Consider the following 24,545-nt stretch of genomic DNA (forward strand, 5'->3'; position numbering starts at 1 on the left):
CACTTCAGCTTTCTCACCTGATGACTCCTGCTGAAGACTCCTGCACTCCTGGATGCACACTGGTGAACTTTACCTGGAGGGGTACAGGAAGGCTCCTTCCTCTCCCACCTCTCCCAGGAGATCCAGGCTCTGCATTCCCCTTCAGGCAGAGAAATGTCTCAGTCCCAGCTCTTCTGCTACCTGGTTGCATGCTCCAACCACTGTGCCTACCCGAGACACTCATGCAGGAGGTATTTCTGCAGCCTTGTGAAGGGCATGCCTCGTGGCTAAGGGCATCACCCATGGCTTCAGGCAAGGTACAGGCAGCTTTCTGGCTGTGACTGGAGTGTGGTGGCATTAAAGTGGGAAGCTGGGACCTACCTTCTGAGAGCATTGCTTGCTTTGAGGTATCTGGAGGACTTAGAGGCTCACCACAGGGATGCCTGGTGGGGCTTCACGTAATGGATTGGGTAGGATTGAAGTCTACGGGATCTGATTGCTATCTGGCACTTAGACAATCTGCTTAAATCTCAACTTAGGTGGAATTTAAGCCTCATGGGTTTTACCCAAAATAAGTAGCTCACAAGCAATGTGTGTCACATATTGGTTTCTAGCAGATGGAAGATATTACAGACTGGGAATAACTTTGTGGGAGTTGTGGCTCGCCTGACTGTCTCCTAAGATAAGGGCACTAGCCTTAAGTTTTCTGTTGGATTGACTGCTCTGTGTGCGTGTATGTGTGTATGTAACTGTGTGTGTGTAAATTAGGAGCTTCGTGTTCTCAGAAATAGCACCAGCAAATGGAAGCTGGTAATATTAACTCTGTCAAGGCTCAGTATTGATCCTGAACAGCTCAGTGAAATGCAAGCCTGAGACTGCAGCCCGCTAGCACTAATAATTAAACTGGTTAGCAATATAGAGCTGCCACTCAGATTCAGACTTATAATGAAATTGTTTAAGGAAAAAAAAAAAAAAAGATAGATTAAGTATGAATACAAGTCTGTGGGTTGGATCTCCTTTGGAACCTGTTTCTTATAGATCTCAAATATTATTGCCTTTATTATTACTCAGTTTAACTCCTTTGTCGTTAGATTTTGTTCTGTATAATTCCAGGTGGAGGCAGACACTACTTTTTTTTTTGCTTTTCCCCAATTTACTGATTTGTTCAGTGAATGGAGTGCTTAACTGCCTATCGTTATGATGTCTGGAGCTCTTCTAGGCCAACTTAGCCTACCGCTTTCCAGTGGGGCAGCCCCCGTCTTTGAGTGTCATGAAACGAAAGTAGCCATACAATTGAAGAAAGGTGCCCACAGTTTGCTTTCAGCCATTTATATCAGGAAGGCTGAGCTTTGCTGACTTATATCAAACAGCTGCCTATAATGCTGGTGTGAAGTCTTTTTTGGCCACCAGTGATTTTATGGAATAGCAATATCTTTCTCCAGTGTATCACTGTGGTTTGGATTTTTTGCCTCTCTGTTGCAAAAATATGCTGGTTGGTGTTGTCACATGTCAAAATATCCAGTGAGATATGAACTGCGTCAGCAGGACTGGTCTCTTCCCTGCACATTCCAGCACAGTTTATGATATATTATACGCAGATCAATATTTAATGGACACATTATACTGTCAAGAGAAGAGGGCTTCCTATTCAAATTGAAGTTACTTTGTCTAGAGAGTGACGGGAAAAAAAATGACCCTCACATTCAAGAGAGAAGCCTCATTCTTACCCCTGGGCTATAGAAAAGGATCCTTTGTGCTATCCAGGTAACAAGTGATGCCAAAAAATGGCAGAAGGGGGTAAGGCACCAAGTTTTGCAATGAAGCATTTGCATGTTTCAAGCCGTAAATGTCTACTGAGTGTAATATTTAAATCAGCACCTATACCCTTCCACTTACGATCACTGACCGGTGTGTATCTATGCAAAGACCAACTGAAGAAGGGGAAGACCTGGGGCTGGTGGGTGAGAAATAAGCAGAGACGGTGGCGGAGCCTGTGAGTCAAGAGGTAAAGCAGCAACCTTGACTTTGTTTAAAGAAAGAATTGACCTGTTCGATGGGGTGGGGAGAGCACATTTTGAGTGAATGTAAAGGCCCTGTGTTCAGAGGAGAGGCTCTGCCCTACGAGCAAACAGTAGGTATCAGTAGGCATCAGTTTGCATGCGAAGAGACGAGATGTAGCTCATTGCAGGGCATGTGTTTTTAAGTGCAATTATCTTTTTCCTCTCGTATACAAGCAGACAGTGACCAGCAAAGAAATTGCCTCCTTTGGCAAATGTGACCCCTCCTCATGTAAGAGATGCTGTCCTGAAGGCTACCTAGTGATTTTGTCACACCAGAAAATGATAAATACACTGAGACCGGGTCCAGCTTGACACTAAAACCAGAGTGTGCCGCAAGCCATCCCCTTACCTTTGCTGTTGCCATCGGGTCCCCGAAGGATTGTGCACTCCTCAATGTTGCCAAATGCCTCGAATAGCCTGCGCACGTCGTCTTCTGACTGCTGCTTATTGAGCATGCCCACAAAGAGTTTTCTGTCTTCTGGAACAAAATAAAGAGATGCTTACCATATTTCAGGAGGGATGTGAAAGCCAAGATGGCTCAGTATCACATGCAAAACAAACGGTGATTTCATTGACGTGACATATTTCAGAAGCTGCTAGTCATTTCAAGTGGCTGGCTCAAAAAATCTTAATAGCATCTGACTTTCAATGAGTACTTGAAAATAATTTGGCAATTTAAAAAAAAAAAAGAATCAAACCAAAAAAGGTTTCGTTATATATATAATCTTTAAATGCCTCTCAAAATCTAGGCACTGAAGTCTTCCAATCAGCTTTTTCTGATCAATTTTTGCAGTCAGCTTGCAGTAACTGAAATGACAACATTGCTCAGACTGCGATCCAAGAGGAATGTGGATAAAGATAGCATATAGAAATAAAGTCCAAATGAAAAATAACGTAAGTTAGTAGCCCTCGCAATACTAAATAAGTTGCAGGAAAAAAATGTTTAACATAAGCTATTTTAAATCAGGATATAATGGAAGACACAGCCTGTAAATGGAGATTTGTCATTCATACCCACTCACAGACGCATACCTACAGTTCGGATGAGTTTCTTAATGTATTTTTAGAATACATTTGAAATAAGCCCAAAGTTTTCAAAACATATATTGTTTTTTGAAACATAAAGTTAACTTATATGATTACTAATATCTGAGGTAGTTCAAGCAGGTGGTATTTCATGTAAAAGCACGACGTGGTCTGCTAGTAGATAATTGTATTTTGAATGAGAAAGGCTATTTATACTTGGACTTATACCAAGTATGAAGATCTTCAGTCCAGAATGAAACACCTTCAAAAAATGTTGGTGAAAACAGACCAAACTAATGATTGCTGAGTTGTTAGAAACATCTCAGAGGGCACCGAGTGATGCCTCTAGATCAGGTTTATGTTCAGAGACCAGTACCATTACACCAAGAAAAAAAAAAGAAATTTACATAGTTTACGTTGTGTATGTAAACAGGCCATTTGCACATGATTCATAAATGTCTTATTTATCATTCATTAAACACTATGTAAATGTGTGAACCAAGAGTTTTTTTCAGAGCCGTTTACAGAGCAGATGTAACCAATTTGAATAAGTATATGTAAATAAATAAATAAATAAATTGTTTGATTTTTTAATTTATTTATTTTTAATGCACATGTTAACCTAAAGCTGAACAAAACACTGTTTGCGACAACCCTTTTCTGGCTGACTAATTGGGCGATTTATGTCACTTTTGTTCACTGAGAAATCATTGGTGTAGGCAATCTGTTCTGCTTCAACCAGTGTTTGATCAAAATTCCCCTCTCCAAGATGCACCTGCAAATTGGCAAATTACTTTATAGCCTTGGATAAGGATAATTTTTCATGCAGTGGATATCGAGTGAGGATGTTAGGAGCTTTCAATCCTGCAGTGGAGTTATCCACGTGAACAAAAAGTGTACTGCCCACAGAAAATGAGGAGTTATGTTGCCTTCAGTTAGGCTGCTGAAATGGTAGGAAAAATAGGTTGAGGAAGGTACATGTGCATTTCTGATAGTGGAGAAAAAATGGGGATAGCCTTCTGATAGACACATTAGAAGCAAGAAATATGCCTACTTTATGTTGGAATTGATTAAACAAAGGGACTTTTCGAGGTCTTTGCTGGCAACAAAAAGTTCAGGCTTTAATGATGCACAAAGCCCTAACACTGTGTAGGTTGTCCCCATCTCAAGAGAAGGTGCTTTGGACATCTGAAAGGTTTGTTTTCCTGATGGCCAAACTGACCTGCAAAAGAGACTCTCAGAAGTGAGGTATAAGCCTTAGAGAGGCAGCTACTGAAGTGGAGTGTGCGCTCTGTGGGGCATCTTTCAGCCTAGGGCTAGACAAAGCCTTGGAGAAAGAGTCCTGTACAAACTTCAATGGTTGTCCACATGTTGGAGGAAACCCACCCAGGAATGAGACCAGCTGTCCTGGAAGATGGGAAATATTTTAGGAAGGGGGCAGAGCAGTGGGAACGAACTGGGAACACCGCCGGCAAAAGGCTTTACCTAGAAAGTTTGTGTCTAGTAAATACTTCCAGCACAGAGGAAGCATCTGTTATATTGTACTTTATAGAGTTTCCCCTGTTTGAAATAAGCTGCATCAGCAAAAGCACTCCTATATCTGTGTAACTGTATTTTCACCAGGCTTTTTGCTAATATAAATGTATCATTAAAAAAAAATCACATCCCTCCTCTGTCAGCAAAACTCTCTAGCGTGGAACTTGCCTGAAACTGCCTTGTCTGATTTAGTTTATGCAAAGCTAAAACCAGGTGTTTTAGGAACCACTTAATTTTATATCCTTTTTTTTTTTTTTTTTTTATTTTAACCCCCTTTTCTGCATCTTTGCAGGACAGTAGGAGTGGTGATGCCTGTCCCCAGAGTTGGCTGGCAGAAGATGTGTTGAGCTGCCCACAAGGTGGCCATCAGACCACCAGGAACAGGCTCTGCCAAGGGTGAGGACCACCTTCCCCAGGGGCTGCTGGTCCAGCTGCTCCAGAGGAGGTGGCATGAAAGGGACCCCCATGGCCAGCCAGGGCTCAGCGCTGCCTGGACATCACCTCCAGCCCCATCTCCAAATCAGTGCCCTGTCTCCCTCCTGAAAAACTGTGCCTTGGGTTGTCAGGGGAATCATTTGTTACATCTGCTGTCTCAGAAATCTACACAATCACACGCTCGGCTGATAAAAAATGAGTCAGTTTAACAAGCTTTTTACTCTGAGAGGTTCTAACAAAGTGCTGCATTTGCCTTTTACCTCCCAGCCCTGCCACGGAGCTCAGCAGCATGTTTTAACAACGCCCCTTGCACATCTTGGGTGGCAATAGAGAGGCAAGGGTCCAGCAGCTAGGATCATTCAGCACATTCCAGGTCTTGGCTAATGACTTTATCCTCTAATGGAGCTTGTATGAGCCTCTTACACCCTGAGTGCCCCCATATGTTGCTCTTCCAGGTCCCAAACAAAAAACTGACATGCCATGCACCGGGACAACTACTTCTGCTTTGTAAATATGTCTGAACAAGACCATGAGACTGCCAGAATAAAATGAAGAGAGGATGTGCTCATGTCGGTGGGATGTGCACACCACAGATGCTCCCCACCAGACTTTTCCAGTGTCCTCGAATGAGAATGGAGGGTAGTACCTTGCTGTACCATCGCTCAGGCCACTCTACAATCTACAGAAACCAGAGGTTTAGGTTGCACACAAACCTGAAGCAGTCCCCAGATCAAGTTGTCCCTGAACTCTGCTTGTTTGTAGGTGTAGGGTCCATCCTTACCACTCATGGTCCACCCATACCATCCTGCTGAGTCCCATGCTTCGTCCTCTTTCAGCGAGACACTATCCCAAATCTATGTCTCAGGACCTGTGTCTGAATTTCAGAGCACTGGGCAGACTCAGTCCTCCGTGACCTCCATTGCTCAGCTCAATGCTATTTTCACCATTTCAAATTGTGGGACTGAGGGGTAAAATACCTTCAGACCAGGCCCCGTAAGACCTGGGCCCCAGGGCAAAGTGAACACAGTCAAGGAGAACAGAAATAACACTGTCCAGGGGCAGAAGAGAAGGACAAAAAAAGGTCAGGCATGAGCCCGTGATCTGGGATGTCCCCAACATGAGCGGTGGGCATGACTGTGTGCTCCAGCGTAAGCTGGCCCATGGCCACCGGAGAGGGAGTGGTACCTTGCAGTATCATCCTGTCTTATACAACAGAGGTGGGCAGCCATGAGGAGCAGCCTCTATCTCTTCCCTGTGAGGGAAATCAAGACAGTGAGCTTACTTAGCATGTCTAAAGACAGGTGTGATGAAAACCTATTCTATGCAGCTTCCTCAAGGCCACACGCGGCCATGCATCAAGTATTGGTGCGCACCTGAGCAGCCCCCCTTTGCTTTTGCAGGAAGGGCCTGTCTAAATTTCTGTCTATTCCACACACCAAAGTGACAGTTTCAGTTTCTATCACACGCCCAGATATATTACATGTTGGTGAAGAAATCTCACTAACCTCGCTGTAGAGGCAGTCCTTAACAGCAGCAGTCTGAGCAGCGACACTGCCTCTCAGGTGGTGCCTGAATGTGGTGTCCATGTAAGCCTCTTCTCCACACATTTTTGTTTTCCCTCATTAGTGTTCACCCCATTATTAGTCTTTCCCCACAACCTGGGTCTATCATGCCTGCTTGCCCCACAGAAATAACCATAGATGGCTATTTCTCTGTTCTGTGGTGCCCAGAAGAGCCGAGGGGGTTTCTGCTGGTGCATCACGAAGCCCTCACCGTCAGTGATCTGAGGTACTCCCATAATATTGAAAATTGAGTTCAACTCAAGTCTACCCCATTTTGCTATCAGCAAACAATAGGATCCAGCACTCCCCGTTCCTCCAGGAAGATGGGTAGGGAGAGAAAGGCCACAGCAATGGCAAACCAGAGTCCCTAGAGATGTCCCCTTGGTGACATTTCCAATATCCCCATGAAACCAGGCTCCCCTCTTCTTGGCCACTCTGCCAGCTGCGGAGGCTTGCGCTTGTCAGGAAAAGCTGGCTGCCAGGCACAGTGGTGAAGAAATGTAACTTGTCAGATAAATATACAGCATCTATAAATCTCCCCGGCTGTGTTTATACGAAGCCTCGGCACCTTCCCCAGTGCAAATAGGGGTTAAATTATTCCCTGTTCTATTTGTATTTAAATGTTATGTTTCTATGATAAGCGTAAGGCAGAGGTGTCAGACGGGCCCGGGCGAAGGAGGCGGCACGCGTGAAAGGTGAAATAATAGAGCGTTGCAAACCAAGTGCTGAGAGGAGATGGGAAGGGGGGACACGGGAGCGAGGGGGAGAAGGGGGAGGACGGGCACTAATTAAAGAGACAGAAGGGACAATGAGATGCAGGATGTTTGACCCTCTGTGGAGCAAGAGGACAAGAACAAGAATCACAGCAATTGTGGAGGGACTAGGGGAAAATTAGGGTCACTCACAGAGAGACATGACACAGGTTTGTGTTTATGCAGATAGCTCTCGCTAATGTGTGTGTGTGCGTGGGGGTACATTTAGATAAGAGTATATAAATACATTTGTGTTCTTGTATTCCTCATGCAAAACAAAGAGGTTGAATCCTTGTATCAGGAAAGCATAAGACAGCTTTACCATCTAGAACATCACATCCAAGGCTTTGGAAATAAAGAAGGACAGATCTACCACCTTCGTGGCCCAGGCTAATCACAGGAGGGTGAACCAGAAGATCACTACAGTCCCTTCCAGCCACAAAACCCCTTATTCTAAAACCTATGAGCCTCCCTATTTCATCCCAAGTTCATTGCCAGGGCATCACACACGGATAGTGTGTGTGCTTCTTCGTGCAAGAACATTTGGCATTTGCATATTTCTATATGGGAACAAGCATCTTCTGTATGCACATGGTATTCGCCATAGCAGCTCTCTGATGTTACTCCATGCCTTTGGATTTCTAAGCATCAGGACCAGGCTGCTGTATGGCTTCATTTCAGAAATCAGATGCTAATTAATTCCATTATTTATATAACTATTAGTTATTTGTCTCTGCTGCTATTTTCCTCCTCCCCAAACATTGCTTGCACACACAGTGAAGGACCAACTGCAGTGCCTTGGTCCAGGCACTGGGGGGACACACGGGGAAGACCTTTTAGCTTATCTCCTTGGCATCATGACAGAGCAAATGAGCAGCTTAGAGAAGTTTTCTGTGCAGGTGTGGGTAAGAAGCAAATGCTGGTGCATAGGACCAACTGGCACATCTACCAGAGAGGATGCAAGAGGCAGAGCGGATCTTCTTTGCCCACTCTCCTGACTGGTCTTCAGCAGAGAGGGGAGAGGAGGTGGCGCTAAGGGTGTCCATCATAGAATCATACAGAATCATTGAATGGTTTGGGTTGGGAGGGACTTTTAAAGGTCATCCAGTCCAACCCACCCGCAATGAGCAGGGACATCTTCAACTAGATCTTGTTGCTCAGAGCCCCATCCAACCTGACCTTTAATGTTCCCAGGGATGGGGCATCTACCACCTTTCTGGGCAACCTGTGCCAGTGTTTCAGCACCCTCATGGTAAAAAACGTCTTCCTTCTATCTGGTCTGAAACTAGCCTCTTTTAGTTTAAAACCATTACCCCCCTTGTCCTATCACTACAGGCCCTATTAAAAAGTCTGTCCCGATCTTTCTTACAAGCCCCCTTTAAGTACTGAAAGGCTGCAATAAGGTCTCCCCGGGGCCTTCTCTTCTCCAGGGTGAACAACCCCAACTCTCTCAGCCTTTCCTCATAGGAGAGGTGTTCCACCCCCTGATCATTTTTGTGGCCCGCCTCTGGACCCACTCCAACAGGTCCGTGTCTTTCTTGTGCTGAGGGCTCCAGAGCTGGACGCAGCACTGCAGGTGGGGTCTCACCAGAGCAGAGCAGAGGGGCAGAATCACCTCCCTCGACCTGCTGGCCACGCTGCTTTGGATGCAGCCCAGGATAGGGTTGGCCTTCTGGGCTGCGAGCACACATTGTCGGCTCATGTCCAGCTTTTCATCCACCAGTACCCCCAAGTCCTTGCAGTGGGATCAGGAATCTGCCAAAGTCACAGTGGTGAAAAAGAGCTATAAACCTGGCTTTTTTTTCGGACAATCGTGGACAAGGTATCCTCCTCAGGCCAAAGAAGAAAGGAGAAGCTACAGAGCAGAAGGGTGAGCCGCAGGTGCCCCAAACATTATGAAAGTTTGGGTTGAGCTCTGAACTCAAATCTGCAAGCTCAAACCAGCTCCCCTCTTGAGCCGGAGTGACCCGCTGCTCCCCTCAACCCGTGCTAATCAGGCGGATCAATAGGCTAAAAGCAGGGCTTTTCCTGGGGCCTGGGCTGCACACTCCTATTGCCATTTTCACAGCAGTCCTACAGCTCCGTGATGATGATTACAGCCCTTTCCACAGGGGAAGCGATTACGAATTCTGTTGTAGCTAATTGTAAATTAGCTAATTATCTTCTCCGTGGTACCTTGCTGGAAAATACATGAACCTTGTAAAATGGAGGTGTTTCAAAAATTAGGATGGGGAAAAAAACAACAACAACAACCACCAAAACCCCAACCCACTCTGGAAACAATGGAAACCTACCACTACCTAACTCCAAACAATAGCAACCGAACCCTCCTTCCACCCGCACAGGCTCCTAATTCCCTCCTTTTCACTCCCCCTCCCCATATCAAACAACACCCACAAGGGGCTAATTCTGCTGCAGGCTTTAAAATGTTTGCTGAGTTCACCTGTTCCTCGCAGCTGGGTGTTGTGGGGCATCCCTAATCGCATCTTAGCAGGAGTGATTTCTTTGTGCTGATCTCTTCCCCTCCTCCCTCCCCAATTTGGTTTTACTTAACAGATTCTTTATATCCCATACGTTAGCAGATATGATTGCACAGCTGCTGGTATCCGACTGCTGGAGACAGAGGCTTTGAGACACCCGGGCTAGAGAGAATAACAGCTAATCTGAACAGCTGTGTGATGGGGACAAGCGCAAATGAATGTAAGCCCAGGTGTGGGAGCATAATTCTCCTGCACAAAGAAGGAAGCTTCATCCCACAGGTGCGTTACTCTCCACTGTTGCATCTGAAAAACTTAGTTTGAAGGATTTCTCTTATTTAATTGCTTGGCTGCACTCTAGGCCTTGACTTGAACATGGATCCTGTATACAGAGTGAAAGAACAGCTGTACGAGAGACAGCAGGTCTGTCTGACTTGGTGTGCTGCCTCTGGCAACGGCCAATTGCGGATGTCTAGGAAAGAGTATAAGAGCAGGATAAGCAATTTTGTTAATCCCCCAAAATATTCTCCTAGACTCCAGTGCTCTGCATTTTAGGGATATCCGGAGTCTGAAGCATTTTTTCTTAAGTAATAGTTTTTGAAATGTCTTTCTTTGCTGTAATTGTTCAGTCGGCTTTTGAACCCATGTAAACTGTGAGCATCCACCACATCCTGCAGCAAGACGTTCTGCAGCTTAATCATGTGCTGTGTTAGGAACCGCTTCCTTTTGTTTATTTTGAACATGACACAAACTATTTACAACTGACAGGTCCTAGATCTTGTTTTGGAAGAGAGTGGAAATCACTCCTGATTCAGTTATGGAAGAGTGGATCCATGAGGATATGCAAGAGCTTGGCCAAAGCTTCTGTCGGTACGTTTCAGACTGGTATTTGGGACTCTTGGGTCCCGTCTCAAGCCGTGCTCTGGATATTGTGGAAGGCAAAATCACTTTTCCTTTAGTGTGATTTGTTATTCCTGGTACTAGAGAGATGGATGACCATGTAGTTACTGTTACTAAATACTTACAATACATCTCTGCCAAGGACAGCAGCCTCAGTGGAAATATGGGCTACATAAATTACGCAGTGCAAAAGGCAGCCTCAGTTTCCCCATCTGCAAAAAGAATAATTGGTGCTTGCACCAGGCAAAATTGGGCATTGCTGAGGGTCCTCGGTGTTTGCCACAAGCCAGGAATACAGGGAGCTCTGGCAGTAATAATGAAAGGCACCTGACAGGCTGGTGGTCAGGTCTATGGCTGAACCCTCTGACGGTTTCTATCAGATTTAAGTGGCTGGAGCTTCCCCAACTCCTTGATCATGCAAGAGCAGTCCATGGTGTGGGTAAGTCAAGGCAGGGTTTAGTTCTGAATGGAAAACCCTGCTTTTGCAAATGACAACAACTGTGGATCTTGGAGTCATCTTTCAGGGAGAGATTTTCATGTCCTGCAGCGGTGTAATCCCTAAAGACAGTGCCACAGTGATCTAGGTGCATGTGTCCAAGACAACACAGATGTTGGCTGCTATTGGCCCTATGAGCAACTGGAAAGAAATTTAACATGTTGCCAACTGGTGAACCCAAAGTCTAAGATTACATTTTTAAATTAAATGTGTCTGGGCCTATTCTCTACTTTCAGGGTCCTCATCCATACTACAGTACTATCCTCCTGAGCAGAGACACCTGCTTGACAGGGAACTGGAAGAGGTCCTCAGTCTGCAGCAGCTGCTAAACCATGTCCAGAAATTGTTTGGGAGAGCAGGCATATGAGCAGGATGGCTAAAGAGTAGAGCTAGGACAAAAAATGGACAGAGGTGAAGAAGAAAGTTCAGACCAGGAGGATGAATGCTGTCTGGGCTTGGCTGGCCTGTGTTCCTGTGGCAAGACCTGCTGTCTACCTGCACTGAAGTGAAATCTAGCCTTAAACTTACAGCTTCATCTGAACAGTTCAGATACAATGTAGGTTATGGACAAAACTTGGGCAACAGGCCAAGCAAACCCTACCATGAAGACATAGGCTAAATGATTCTTTAACAGCAGAATCTTCTTGTACAGCTGAGAATATTATAAACCCAAGACAAATATCAGTAGTTCTGACTTGCTGAACAGTGCCGTCACAACTGTCCATTGCCAAGAGATGCTATTCCCTGTGCAGATCTTAAATGACAGGTTTTATGGTGTTTGATATTGAGCTGGGAAAACTACTCACAATGACCCACTTTATTAGTAGCCCTTGCTTAGGAAAGCTGGTGGTGAGAGCGGTCTAAAACCCGATGGCATGCAAAGCACAAAGACTCTGCCTGCTTTGTGCCTGGTAGATCATAATTCTTTCAAGTTTATTCATTATGTGAAACACCCAACTGGAATATTTCTGTGAAAGATTCATGAGGTGATGCCTTTTAGGAAAAGACTCGGGAGTCAAAATCTGATCTTTCTAAATTCAATGTATAGCCCAAACACTCACTTTCTTTTCACCATCCCTCCACAATGGGAGGTGAATTCAAATCAGCCTTCCAATCATAAAAAAAAAAATCATGCCTCTTTTCCTAGATATTAGCAGCTTGTGCTTACAGTTCTCACTTCCTGGGAGCACCTGTGCAAATGTTCATGGGAGAAAAGCATCTAAGGAGACCCAGCATCAAAGCGTGGAGGTGTGCAGCTGTGTTGTAACTAAACTTTGCAGGATTTTCCATGACTGTTTGGGCTTCTTCCTCTTGCAAATCTACGGATGTTTCCCTGGCCCAGCTTGATGGATTTCCCACAGAAGGAGGTGAAGGAGAAGTCTGTCTTGTACTGTCAAATGACACCTCAAACGAACACTGAATTACATCACGCTTTTACACTCATCTTTCAGAGACAGCTCAGATTTGAATACAACTCCTACAGCCTTTGGTTCTGGGGAATTTAACACATCTTAATTTCGATGTGCAACATCCCCTTTTCACTCTGTGGCCGTACAAGGCTGAGGCTGAGCCTGAAGGGACGTTTGGTTTTCACACTTGTTCAGAGCAAAGCTTAGAAGCTTCTTGACAAACTCCGCAGGGTCAGTGGTGTCAAGGCTGGTATGTCAGGAAAATAGGTTTCAGTTCCTAAACTCATCTCACTGGTGACCTGTCGGGACTTTGAAACCCTTTCCAGAAGCCTAGAAGGCCAAGACATTAATCCGTGGTAGCACTCCAGCCTTGAGCACCGAGGACTGTTGGAACAGCAAAGACATGGGCAGGAAGGGGGGGTGGGAAGGACATATTTTCTCTTGCAGGAGCTGTGACGACATTTCAGATCAAATTAAACTTCAGTTTTTAAAGACTTCAGTGGAGGTAATTGAAACACTTCCTCACAATTGCCTGAACCTAAGTGTTATCTCTCTTTTCCTCTGTATATCATCCCTTTTCCCCCAAGCCTGAGACAGCCCTGCACGACCACAGCCTCCTTAATATTAAAGACGGTGATTAAATGGGATTCGCCAAAAGACAAAGGGCTGAAAACCTGCCAATTGTTAATCCCTCTTTCGCTGTGCTTAAAAATTCCATTTCCTTCATTTGAAGAAGGGGGGGGGGAAGAAAAGAGAATTATACGCCTATGTCTAATTTAAATTCTGGCGTCGCGGGTCCTGTTCCTTTCTCCCTCTCTTGACGTCTGAATATATTCCTTTATTACCATTATTACAGCTTTCTGATTGCATTAAAATTCATCCACACGCTTCTCTCCACATTCCACTTTTCTTTTGCCAGTTTTTTTGCTAATTCCCTTTTTCTCTCCCCCCTTCCCTCCCCACTTTCAAATTATACAGAATGTCGTTAAAGATCTCCACAAAATGCCTCAACTCCTTTCTCTCTTGCTTTTATAAACTTGCTGGCTTTCTTCCTCTCCATCCCCTCGTCTACAAACAAAGAAAATGAAGGAGAGGCAAAAGAATACAATAATAATAAAGGAATCCAAGCAGCATGTCTCATAGGTCTCAATAACACCTTTCCTACATCGTACAGCTCCAGGCCTAATGCTCACTTCAGTTATGAAGCCGTATTTCACACAGAAGTTTTGTGTATTATTTGTTTGACTCTTGTACCTGGAATCCGCAGCTAAAATCAAAAGTGGAGTGTGCCAGGCTGTGTATGTAAGTGTGGAAAGAGACAGTCCTGCCTGTAACTATAAGCAGAAAAATAAGGAGGTTGGAAATAGAAATATAATTTCACCCTGCTTTACAGAGCAGCAGCTGAAATCCTGTAAGGGTTTGCCTATGGATGTGAGCAGTGGAGCTGGGCATGCAGTACATATGCCCAGTTGCAAGTGATTAGTTCAAGATCTGCACTTAAAAGGGATCCACCAGTTTAATCCTTCAGACATCCCACTGCCTGCAAGGAGACCTTAAAGGGATGCTTTTTCCCCACAGGGCAGATCACCTATAAGGATGGTGTATCTTTGCTTAAACCAGTCCCACTTCGTTTAGGTGGAAATCCCAGTCTGGTGATTTTACAGATAAAAATGAAGGTGAGAATTGGAATCCTCTCCTATCTGGAATACCATCTGCCTTATAGGCATTTAAACTATAAGTTGGGGGCATGACATAGTGCCAGTGTGATGAGGCTGGGGTGACTGATCCCCCTAACCTGTCCTCGTGATTCTGCTAGCCCAGCTGGGAGGAAGAAGCTGCTGTTGTGAAACTGTCATTCATTCTCTCCAGTTCTTCCCAGAGTGCCTAAGCAGGTTTTTTGTTGTGTTTTTTTTTTTATTATTATTTTTGTTGCTGTCACCCTCAATTACACTGGTATAATGAAATGACTGAAACTGGATGAAAAATGGAATTTTCTTTCTATGGGAAACACTGATGTCTCAAAAAACGTGTTTCCACTTTGAATTGGAGAGGCCAAAGTTCTTGTGAAATGGAAATTCTTCAGTTGTGAAATGTTACAGAGTATTGTCTCCGAGGAATAAAAAGACTTTGTCTTAATAACCTCAAAACATAAAATATATAAAGCAGAATGGCTGTGGTTTTCAGCCAGACAAAAGAGAGTACGTTTTCACACACTATGTGAATAAATGAAAGACGTTTCTGCCATGGGATGTTGCTGAACGCAAAATTCATAAATTAGCTCCAAGGAGAATGAGACAGATTAGTGGTGGTTGTGTCCACTCACTGCTATTAAACATAAAGATCCAGATGCAAAATCTATCTTAGTCACTAAACCTGTCTGCTGGAAGCTGGAGGATATTAAGGGAAGGGTCACTCTTTATAAAAGCCCTGTTCTTACTCTTCCTAATGGGCACTGCGGGAGCAGAGGATGCCGGACTAGACAAACCTTTGGTCTAACCCAAAATGGAAGCTCTTATGTTCTTAGTGGTTTAATACAATACAGACTTGAAACAAAATTAATCAAAAAGATCCTGTTAAAATGACAGGTTTGTACCTCCTGAAATGAGAACTCGATACATTAATTTAAAAAAAAATGTCCCCTGGCAAAAATCTCATTGAAATGGACCTGTTCCAGGGGAACGCTTTGCCTTTTACAAAACTACACATTCGGCTAGACAACCGCTCCTTTGAAATGCTTTGGCCAGCTCAACAAATGACCCAGGAAATGAATGGGTCTCCTTCAGGATGCCGCCTGGCAGGATCTGGCTTGACTTATCCACATACTCATTTAGACCAAGGTGCGTATGCAAAGGAAAATTATATTCCAGTGATGCTACACCAGTGCTTGAAATAAACATAGGGGATTCAGGGTTAGAGCTGAAGCTTTAAGTTAATGAAAAAGAGTGCCACGGAGCCTTACAGGCTTTGGATCAGACCCTCAAATTGCTGAACTGCTGCTCAGTATGTCCCGACTGCTGCTGGGTATTGCAGATTCTCCCTGATGCAGAACGGCGTATTACATCCGTGCCAGCGGAGGTCTGATGAGGACAGAGCAGAACGATGGCAGAGCCTGAACGATGCCGATCACATCTTTTGTGTGCTAGGGTTTGGGGGTCTGTATGTGTTTGGGGGTCTGTATGTATTTCCCTGATTTGGCCTCTTCTCTTAGCCTCCTTTCACCACTCTGTTGCAATAAGGAAAAGAAAAACAAAACCCTGTGAAATCTCCAGCACAGGCAAAACTCTTCCTTCCTCTGAGTGGAAGATTTTCCTGCAAGCCTGACCCCAGGTTTTAAAACAGAAGTGCAGAGCAGTGAGGGAAAACTCAGGAAAACTGCGACCAGGCGGTGTGGCCTGAAATGCCAGGCAGCAACGGCAGTGCGTGACACAGGGGTTGCAATAAAATTTATAACCGACACACTCACAGAGGAATCTTCCTTTAGTGAAAGCAATATTCAGCACACACTTGGCTGGAAGCAAGGCCTGCTGGACCCAGCAAGAAGTTACCCATAGACATGGGATGCCCCGTGCCCTGGTCTGGAGCCCCCCAGGCACTTCGTCTCCCTGGATTTGGGCTGGTTTCAAACTCAGGGGAGACCCATCCCACTCAGCGCATTGAGTGAAGTTCTCTCCTCTCGCTGGGGAAAGTGAGACTCCTTTGATGTCACTTAGCATCCCCCTGCAAACATTTTATTCAAGATTATTTCTTCCACCCACCCTCCCACCCCCCCAACTCTCAACTCTGACTGCCTTTAAATGCCACTGTCATTTCCATCTGCTGACAGAGCTCTTTAACTGCCGCGCCGAATGGCATTCGCTAAAACCAACTAATAGAGGGAAATGAGGTTAACCTTTAAGAAAGGTGAAAATGAGCTGGGTGCTATGCCAGCAGTAAAGAATAGTTCATAAACAGCCTCCTGCTGCAGAGGCAGTTGACTCCAGGCACTGGCATTGCTGGTAGCTCCATTTGTAGGTGGGTTTCAGGGGTGAGCTCGGCCAGGAGAAGGCGCAGGACCTCTCTGCTCACACGGTTTAGTCAGCCCTTCTCTGGCAGGCCTGTGGGGACAGTCCTACGACTCTGATCTTGGCTGTTGTTGTCTGAACTCACAGCAAACGTGCATTGACTGTAGTGGACGTGTACGACGTATCGGTGGCTTGCACCAGCAGAGCTTTTCTCCACCATTTTCTTCCCTAGCGTGCAGGGAGATGGGAGGGCTCAAGGCCAAATCCTGCCTTGACTGTATCCTTGCTGAGTTCCTTATTTCCACTGATCTTTTTAAATTCTTCACAGCTCAGCCCAACACTACTTATTAACTCTTACTGACTGATTTAGGGCTGTGCTTCTGTAAAAGTGGTATGGCTGGGTGGTCCTGCACTCTCTGAAGGACCATTATTGTCCTTTTTTTTTTCTTCAGGCCTAACAACCTTATCTCCTTGCTCATCCAAGAGTTAGATAAAATCTTGGCTTTAAACCACAACTTGATCCTACATGTGCCATTCCCAAGCTCATACCTGACACCCTGTGCTATGCAACTCATGAAGGAAAGCGAACGGGAAGAGCTGGGGACCAGAGACCATGCACTTCCATACAACAACTGCAAGAGGAGGGGCGTCTCTTAGTCTATACAGAAGATTAACAGCAGGTGAGTCTTACAGGAGGGAACTCAATACCTTATGAGTTTGGATACCAGAAAAGGAGATGCAGCACAATGCCATGATGGGAACAAGACAAATATTTGTAAAGTAATTTTCTGTTGTCAGCGCTCTGCTTCATCTAATTTTAATTAAACCGGAGAGCCTGAAGGATGCATATACTACCAACTATATTAACAACCACTGGCAGGATAGGACTGAGTCTGTACAAAGTGGGGATGTTGGTCTCCTGTTTTCAGTCAATTTTCTCCACTCACTTTATATAGATGCATCTCTATTTTTACAGAATTGGGCTGAGGTTGGTCCTTTGTCTTACCCCCGCACAGTGCTGACTATACTATTGTCTTTTTCTTGCCATGGTATATTATCAATACCAAAAGTACTTGAAACAGAAAATTATACACCTGGACCAAATGATCAGTAAGCACAAATCTACAAAGCTTTCTGAAACAAGGTCTTTAGTAGGTGTAAATCAACAATACAGACATACACCATGCAATGACAGAATTATTTCTCCCACCAACACAGCTATGGCCAGGTCAGGAAATATGAAAAGCAGTTATCCCATTCCTACCCAAGGTTAGTACCCAGAGAAATTCATTCCCTGATTCAGGGTAAAATCTGAGTCTCAGAAGGCGAATTTCCAGCTGCTGGAGCTTCACTGTCCACGTGGGAAAACATAACCCTCAGTAGACTCTTTCCACCTCAGATTTCATCACCACTAATAATGCCTTTTGGCTAACAATGCTTTTTGGTGTGTGTGGAGAAAGCAGGGCTATGCAAGCCAGATCTGAACCTGCCTCTGGTCCCTATTACTGCAACAGTACTGTAACTGTGCTAAGGGGAGTCATCTCTTCCCTTCATCAGTAGCAAGGACTCAGTGACACAGAGACAGACAGAGAGCGAAGGTGCTGTTTTATAGCAAGCCTTTTCTGAGCTTGAGAGCTCACTGTGCTATTATTTCCCCCTTTTTCCCTCATTTCAGGCCTTTTTTGTGTTTCATGTTTGGCCCTCGGCAGGCTGAGAGACGTGCTGACAAGTTGTAACTCTCACTCGGCTCTGCGAGGGCTTTGTTCTCTGCGTGCATGGCACAGACTCGCTTCCTCTTTCGAAATGTGACAGCGAGCGATAACATTGACACAGAGAGCCAGCGCGTGGTCTCGGCACACTCCCTATGCTAAAGACCCTCTCCAGTGATCTGCAGCATCAGTCAGGAAGCAAAGATGGACATCGTGCAGGAAAAGAAGTAGTAGCCACGACCCCTTCTTCCTCTCAAAACCCCCTTAGTCCCAGGATAGGCAGAGACTCACAGGGCTTATTGTCAAAAAGGGATGTTCAGAGATCTGGTCTCTCCTCCTATGTACTGGAGATGCCCACAGAGCTGCCCCCGGGAGCTTCCCATACCACGATCAAACCGCCATGCCTAAGCCATGCTGCTGTTGCCCCGCAGCTATCCCCATAGGTTATGTTTTGGCTAAAATGTGCATTCTGGAGAGGGGTCAAGTCTTACCACAAGAACAACAGGCAAAGCAAGCGTCAGCATCATAGTCTGCTTTGATGTGCATCCTCTTGTGACAAGAGCCTGTCTCTGACTTCTCACCTTAATGTGTTCGGCATGGCGTTCAAATTAGAAAAGTTTCGGAGAAAAGTTCGGCCTCTCTCCAGCTGATTAAAGCACTCTTCAGTATATAGACTTTTTTCCCAGAAAAGATACTTCCATAAAGACCCAAGTGTCTTGGAGTTCTCTCAGGCAAGGATGAGCACAAGTCTTTAAGCCTGACACTTTGTGGCATCTGTTTCATTTATACAGGTCTCTTCAAAATCTTTTACAGTTTTTAAAAGGTGAACGCCAGGCTGGGATCAGTTTGCCAGAGTACTCCCCCATCAACACTACCTAATCATCTTTGTCCTCCAGTTTCCTTGTTTGTACAGCAAGAGGTCCCATTAGATGGTTTTGCCCACCACCACGCTGGGAGCTGATGTTGACTTCCTCAGCCGTGCTAACCACTTTTCTAGGTCATTGCCCAGGTACTTTTCTAGGTCGCTGTCTTATGAAATATAACCCCTCATTCTTTAGGCCTGGTTTTTAGCCTTATTCCTCCATGAGTCAGCTTAGATTTGGTTCTGCAGAAACGCGCACATAATGCCTCAGACAGCCAAAGCTCGTTCAGAGTGACCTACGTGACTCAGATGACTCTGTACAGAGTCCTGTCCTTACAATTTTCCATTTTGTGTTATCCACAGATTTTATCAGCTGGGATATTTAATTCCACATCATTCATGACAATGCTGACTAGCATCAGGGCTGGTACTGATCTGTGCAGAACCCTGCTACAAATACCCTCACTCTATCATGCTTTCTCTTTGACAACTGCATTTTGAGATTTGTCCATTACCCACTTCTTAATCCATTTAATGTCCGCCCTCTTGAACGCTGTACTCAGCAGGAACTACAAGGAAGTTCCAATTCTAGAGATCCAACCTTTGCAGCTCATGATAGCTTCTACTGATAAGGAAAACTCAATCAGTCAGTTTTGCCAAGGGGAAGATAGGATCTCAAAGACACATAGCCGCTCTCCTCCCTTCCCTTACCTCTGGCATTGCTCCTTCTCGCTGGCTTGAACAGCAGATCTTCACCTCTCTTGCGGCACAGTTCTCTAACACAGGCATTTAAGGAATATTATATCTTCCTAAGTACGGGCCATGTTCTCCACATAGTGTCACAAAAGCTGGGCATGGTCCTCAGCTATGTCTGTTCTTCACTCTTGGTTATTACGGCTTATTGTTAATGGCTGGTTCATTCACAGGTTGTGTCTGCTGTGTAGACATTATCTTTGCAAATATAGTGACTCAACCACCACAAGAAGGGCCCTGTTCTTCTTCATTATGTCCTTACCATTATTATGTCTGCAGGACCCTGGGATGAAATAACCTCTACAAGCTAGTTCCACAGAGAGTGTGAGAGCTGGAGAGACTAGCAAATAAAAGAAAACAAAGTCACAATTCTGAAGAGTGTTTCATGCAAGGGGAAACGCAGGACAGTTTTTTCCTTTCCCCACCTCAACATCTTTTTCCTGGGAGCAGAAGTAATTGTATTGAATGCACTCAGAGACTTCCCTGCACAGTAAGGCAATACGTTCTTATCATTCAGCTTCCCTGAACATTTCTCTGAGCTAGAAACAAAGCCCAGGTCCCAGTTGGGATGACATTTATTTAGCATATGTAATGTTAACCAAAAGAAAGTCAGGGAACATGCACTGAACCCTGCTTTGACTCTTCCACTGTTTAACTATTGGCTTGCCCTGACTCATTTTTAGCCTGTTCCAGCCACTTTGTCCCAGACTGAGGAAGGTCTAGCCCTGGGTGATACGGTGGTTCTTGGTCTTACAGGCAGCTACTGGCCCGTCTTTCTTTCAGGTAGCAGCATGCACCTTGTCTGAGTGGAAGCTAGGACCCAGAGAACAGGGGTTTGAAGGATTTGGTGTAGGTGTTCCTGATTTTTAACAAAAACATTGAAAGTTTGCCCATCAATAGTCCACTCATGAGTAAGATACAACAGTTTGTCCTCAGCTCCCTAGGTAGTGGTCTTACATTCAAGAGAAGGCCTTTATATCCCTGTTTCTGCTATTAAATGTGAGAGCAGTTCTGGGCAAATCTCTTTGTTTTCATTTTTTCATCTCTCCACCTGCAATCCAGGGGAATTTTGTCCTTGGTTGTTTTGAGATCCAATTCTGAAAGAACATGCTATCACAGTAATAACAGCATAGCCATAACACTGCTCTAACATTCATTCAAATATTGCCCAAGTAGTAGCAGGTGGAGGTGTTAGCCCCAGTTCAGGTTTGGGGAAACTGAGGCACGGTGAAGTTAAAGAGAAATATAGACTGGAATAGACTCTGGGAGTTGTGACTGTTTGCCTTGCAGCACAATCTAGCAGAAATCACAGTCCTTTCCTCTGGGTTTGGACTTTTCTACAGTTCTTTCAGAGCCCTAGTCCAGAATCCTGACTCCAGAGAGCTCTGCACAGGTTGCTTAAATTATATTAAAGCACAAGTTTCAGAGCTCAGTTCACTCACAAAATGCGTGTGTATGTCTGTGTGTTTGCATATGGATGCATGCAGCATGTGGGTGTGACTCCTTAAATACAAGGCGAAGTGCCTATCACAGAGAATAGACCTTAAAAGGGGTTTCTGAGCTATAAGTGAGAAACCAAAGCTGGGAAGAAAAAAATAAAGCAAAAAGGCAACCTTCCCACTGCCACTAGCAACTCAAATTAAAAAGCAATTGTGTAAGAAAAAGAAAGCTTTGGAAATACAGGCATAAATGACATTTGTTGTGAAATGCCTCTCCCACTCCTGTCCCCAAGTGATAAGGAAATGAGCTGGATGCCAGGGGAACTTCAGATTGGATTCAGGCAATAGAAACATTTTCAGGTCAGGTTTCATTTGATGTTAGCTTGAGTTCCCTCATTAACTGGCACCGGACAATAGTGCTACTGCCATCACTCTCCAAGCCCTTGTGTCCCCACAACAGCTCGAGGGAGATGCGGGCAGGTGCCCATGGGCAAGCAGCCCCTTCATGCCTTCCCCTCCAGCAAACACTACCACCAAAATGCCACCCAACCCTCTGCTTTACGTGAGATCCCGGTGTGTGATGGCATCTCCATCCCGAGAGCCTGGCACTGCTTTCCAGGGAGCAAACCTGCAGGAGGGCTTGGGAAAGAGGAGAAACTGTCCCCCAAGGAGAGCACATGTGACCCAGGACCCTGCCAGGAGTCTCCACTGCTCTGGTTCATTTTATGGAGGAGCAGAGAGCCAAGCAGGCAGTGCTGCCAACTCTTGGGAATCTGAGGTGGCTGACAGCTGTCAATCAATGTTAATACAAGTGAGAGAGACGCAGCTGAAAGGTGCACCAGCAAGAGTGGGGGGTGCCTAGCATGGGCAGAGGGTAAACACCTGAAGTATTTAAAATGTCAGAAAGAGTATTTTTCCCTTGTCTTTGGTGGAGTTTGAGGTCACTGCCTCACCTCCATTCCCATCACCCAGTGAGTCCTCAGAAATCTCTGCATGGTGCCGGATCCAGCCCGGCACTGAGCGCTGCCTTGGAGGTGCTGAAGGGCTGGCAGGATGGGGACTGCTGCTGATTTACTTCCTCGCTACTGTTTGGGCAAGCGGCAAGGTAGGAAAGGGGGGATGATTGAAAGGAGTGGGGAGAGAAGAAGAAAGAGGGAAGAAAAGATAATAAGAAAGCCCCCACTGCCCTCTGCCATTGTGCTGTTCACTAGAAGGCTCCCTACAGAATTACGCTGTCGTCTTGCAGGAAAGCATGTAATAACTGAAAATACAGTGTCAAAAGGAATTTTTCAGGCTTTGACAGCTCATAAATTACAGTTCGTTGACTTCTTCCTGGGTCTAGATTTAAATTAATAGGCAGGCAGATATATATTTCTTTTGCTCCTTTCTCCTGAGCAGTAGCAGTTGTGGAAGTGACGCAGTTTCTCTCGTCTCCGTCTCCCCCTTCCCTCCCTCCGTTACAAGCAGTCTCCCCCCGACGCAGATCAGCTCAACTCGCTCTCAAACCCCAGGGTGTGGCAGAGCGGTCCTCCCGACGCTGTCTCTCCCCAGCACACAAGCGGGGAAAGCAAAGGCAAAGAAATTCACTGTTCCTATAGCAAAGGGTGTCTTTACAAAATCAAGCCCTTGGAGATATTTGGCAGAAAATGGTCACAGGCAAGTAAAGGTCAGAGATGCTCAGGTATGTCGGTGATGGCTGCAATATTCGAAGTGAAAGCAAGTGAAAAGAATAGGCCTGCCTTCTAAATAAATCAAAATGAGATGAGATGGCCATCGATGAACAAATGTGCATTGCTTTTTCCATGAAACTGTAGGTGGTCACCTATAGTGAGAATAAAGGTGACTATGTGAATGGATGGATGGATAGATGGATAGACAGACAGTTGCATATAATGGCAAACAGACGAGACAGGAGATCATAGCTCCAGAAAGTAGTCATGTTCTTAAAGGGATTACACTCTGCCTGCCTGAAATCCCTTGCAGATACTTCCATTTGGGTGCAATGTTAGCCTGCATGAAAAATGTGCTGGTCTCAGCTGAACAGCTACCAGCATTTTGCTGCTAGGAGAAACGATCCTAGAAGATGTGAAGTTTGCACACCAATTGCAATGCTCTGGTGAACAGGAATGCTCAGCACTGCCCTGCCTGCACGGGTCTGGAGTTGTTTGGTTGTGCATCAAAGCACGGTAGGTAGCTGGGGTGCTGGAGAAGACCTGTCCTTCTTTTGTATGGTGACGCATTTACGTGTTTGGGGTATGACAACCTGAAATCTGTCTGTGCTGTTGCTCTACAGTTACAAGGAGCTCAGCCTGCATCAGCGATGGCTGCGAAATTCCTAGGAGACTGTGGATTTGTAACACGTAGGTAGTAAAATGCGTCAAGTGCTTTTGGGTCCTGCAGTTTGAAAAGGTCTCATGTAAAAAAGGGTTATTAATAGTATTAATGGTTCCTGCTACAAGTTGTAGTCTGTAGCTGCCTAAGGAGCTAAGGCGAATACTGGGCTGCGTGCTTCGCAGCTCCTGTGAAAGAGCAGTCCTGGATACGTTTGTTTTTGGGAGGGCGGCAATGACTCAGAGCTGGGAGCTGAACATTTCCCTCACTTGCCATAGTAACACAGCGAAAGGGAGCGAAAAGCACAGAGCCAGAAGGAACATGGGTCCTGGCTGCCCTTACGGAGGTGTGTGAAGGGACGAGTGCGATAATCACACATTTGAATCATCCGAAAGATCTTTGCGCTCTCGCTACCGGCTGCGTTACCGCTGGCGATGAAGGGCGGTCACGTCCCTCTGAGAAAGCAGCTCCTTGCGAAGTGCCACGGGCTGTGGATTTAGTCACCTCTCGGCTCAGTGGTCCCTGTGAGATGCCCTTCGCTGTGGGGCTGGGCTAGCTCAGAAGTTGGAAATGGGAGCGAGGGGTTCTGGGGGTCTTGGTCAAGCTGTGCACGGGAACGGCAGGAGAGCCAGCAGCCCCAGGAGTTTGCCCTGCAGGGAGGCCTCCTGTGCGGTGACACAGGGTGTTTCTCATTGACCGACTCCACTACGAAATGGCCAGCCACTGTGGTGGTCCCAGTGTGGGCTCTGGTGCAATGACTGCAATGATGCAGGAGGGACGGAAACCCAATTTCAGCTCATCCAGGAGGGAAATAACCT

The 24,545-nt window shown here is 45.5% G+C and overlaps 1 protein-coding gene across 1 annotated transcript in view; it reads right to left on the reverse strand.

Moving 5' to 3' along the window:
- Nucleotides 1-24,545, reverse strand: part of LOC142075747 (CUGBP Elav-like family member 4) — a 719,152-nt gene that overhangs the window by 104,063 nt on the left and 590,544 nt on the right. Inside the window, exon 4 of the mRNA XM_075137566.1 lies at nt 2,389-2,514. Coding sequence (XP_074993667.1) covers nt 2,389-2,514 — 126 coding nt within the window. The remainder of the gene's footprint in view (nt 1-2,388; nt 2,515-24,545) is intronic.

The sequence above is a fragment of the Calonectris borealis genome, chromosome Z, assembly GCF_964195595.1.
Source record: "Calonectris borealis chromosome Z, bCalBor7.hap1.2, whole genome shotgun sequence".
In the NCBI taxonomy this organism is placed as follows: Eukaryota; Metazoa; Chordata; class Aves; order Procellariiformes; family Procellariidae; genus Calonectris; species Calonectris borealis.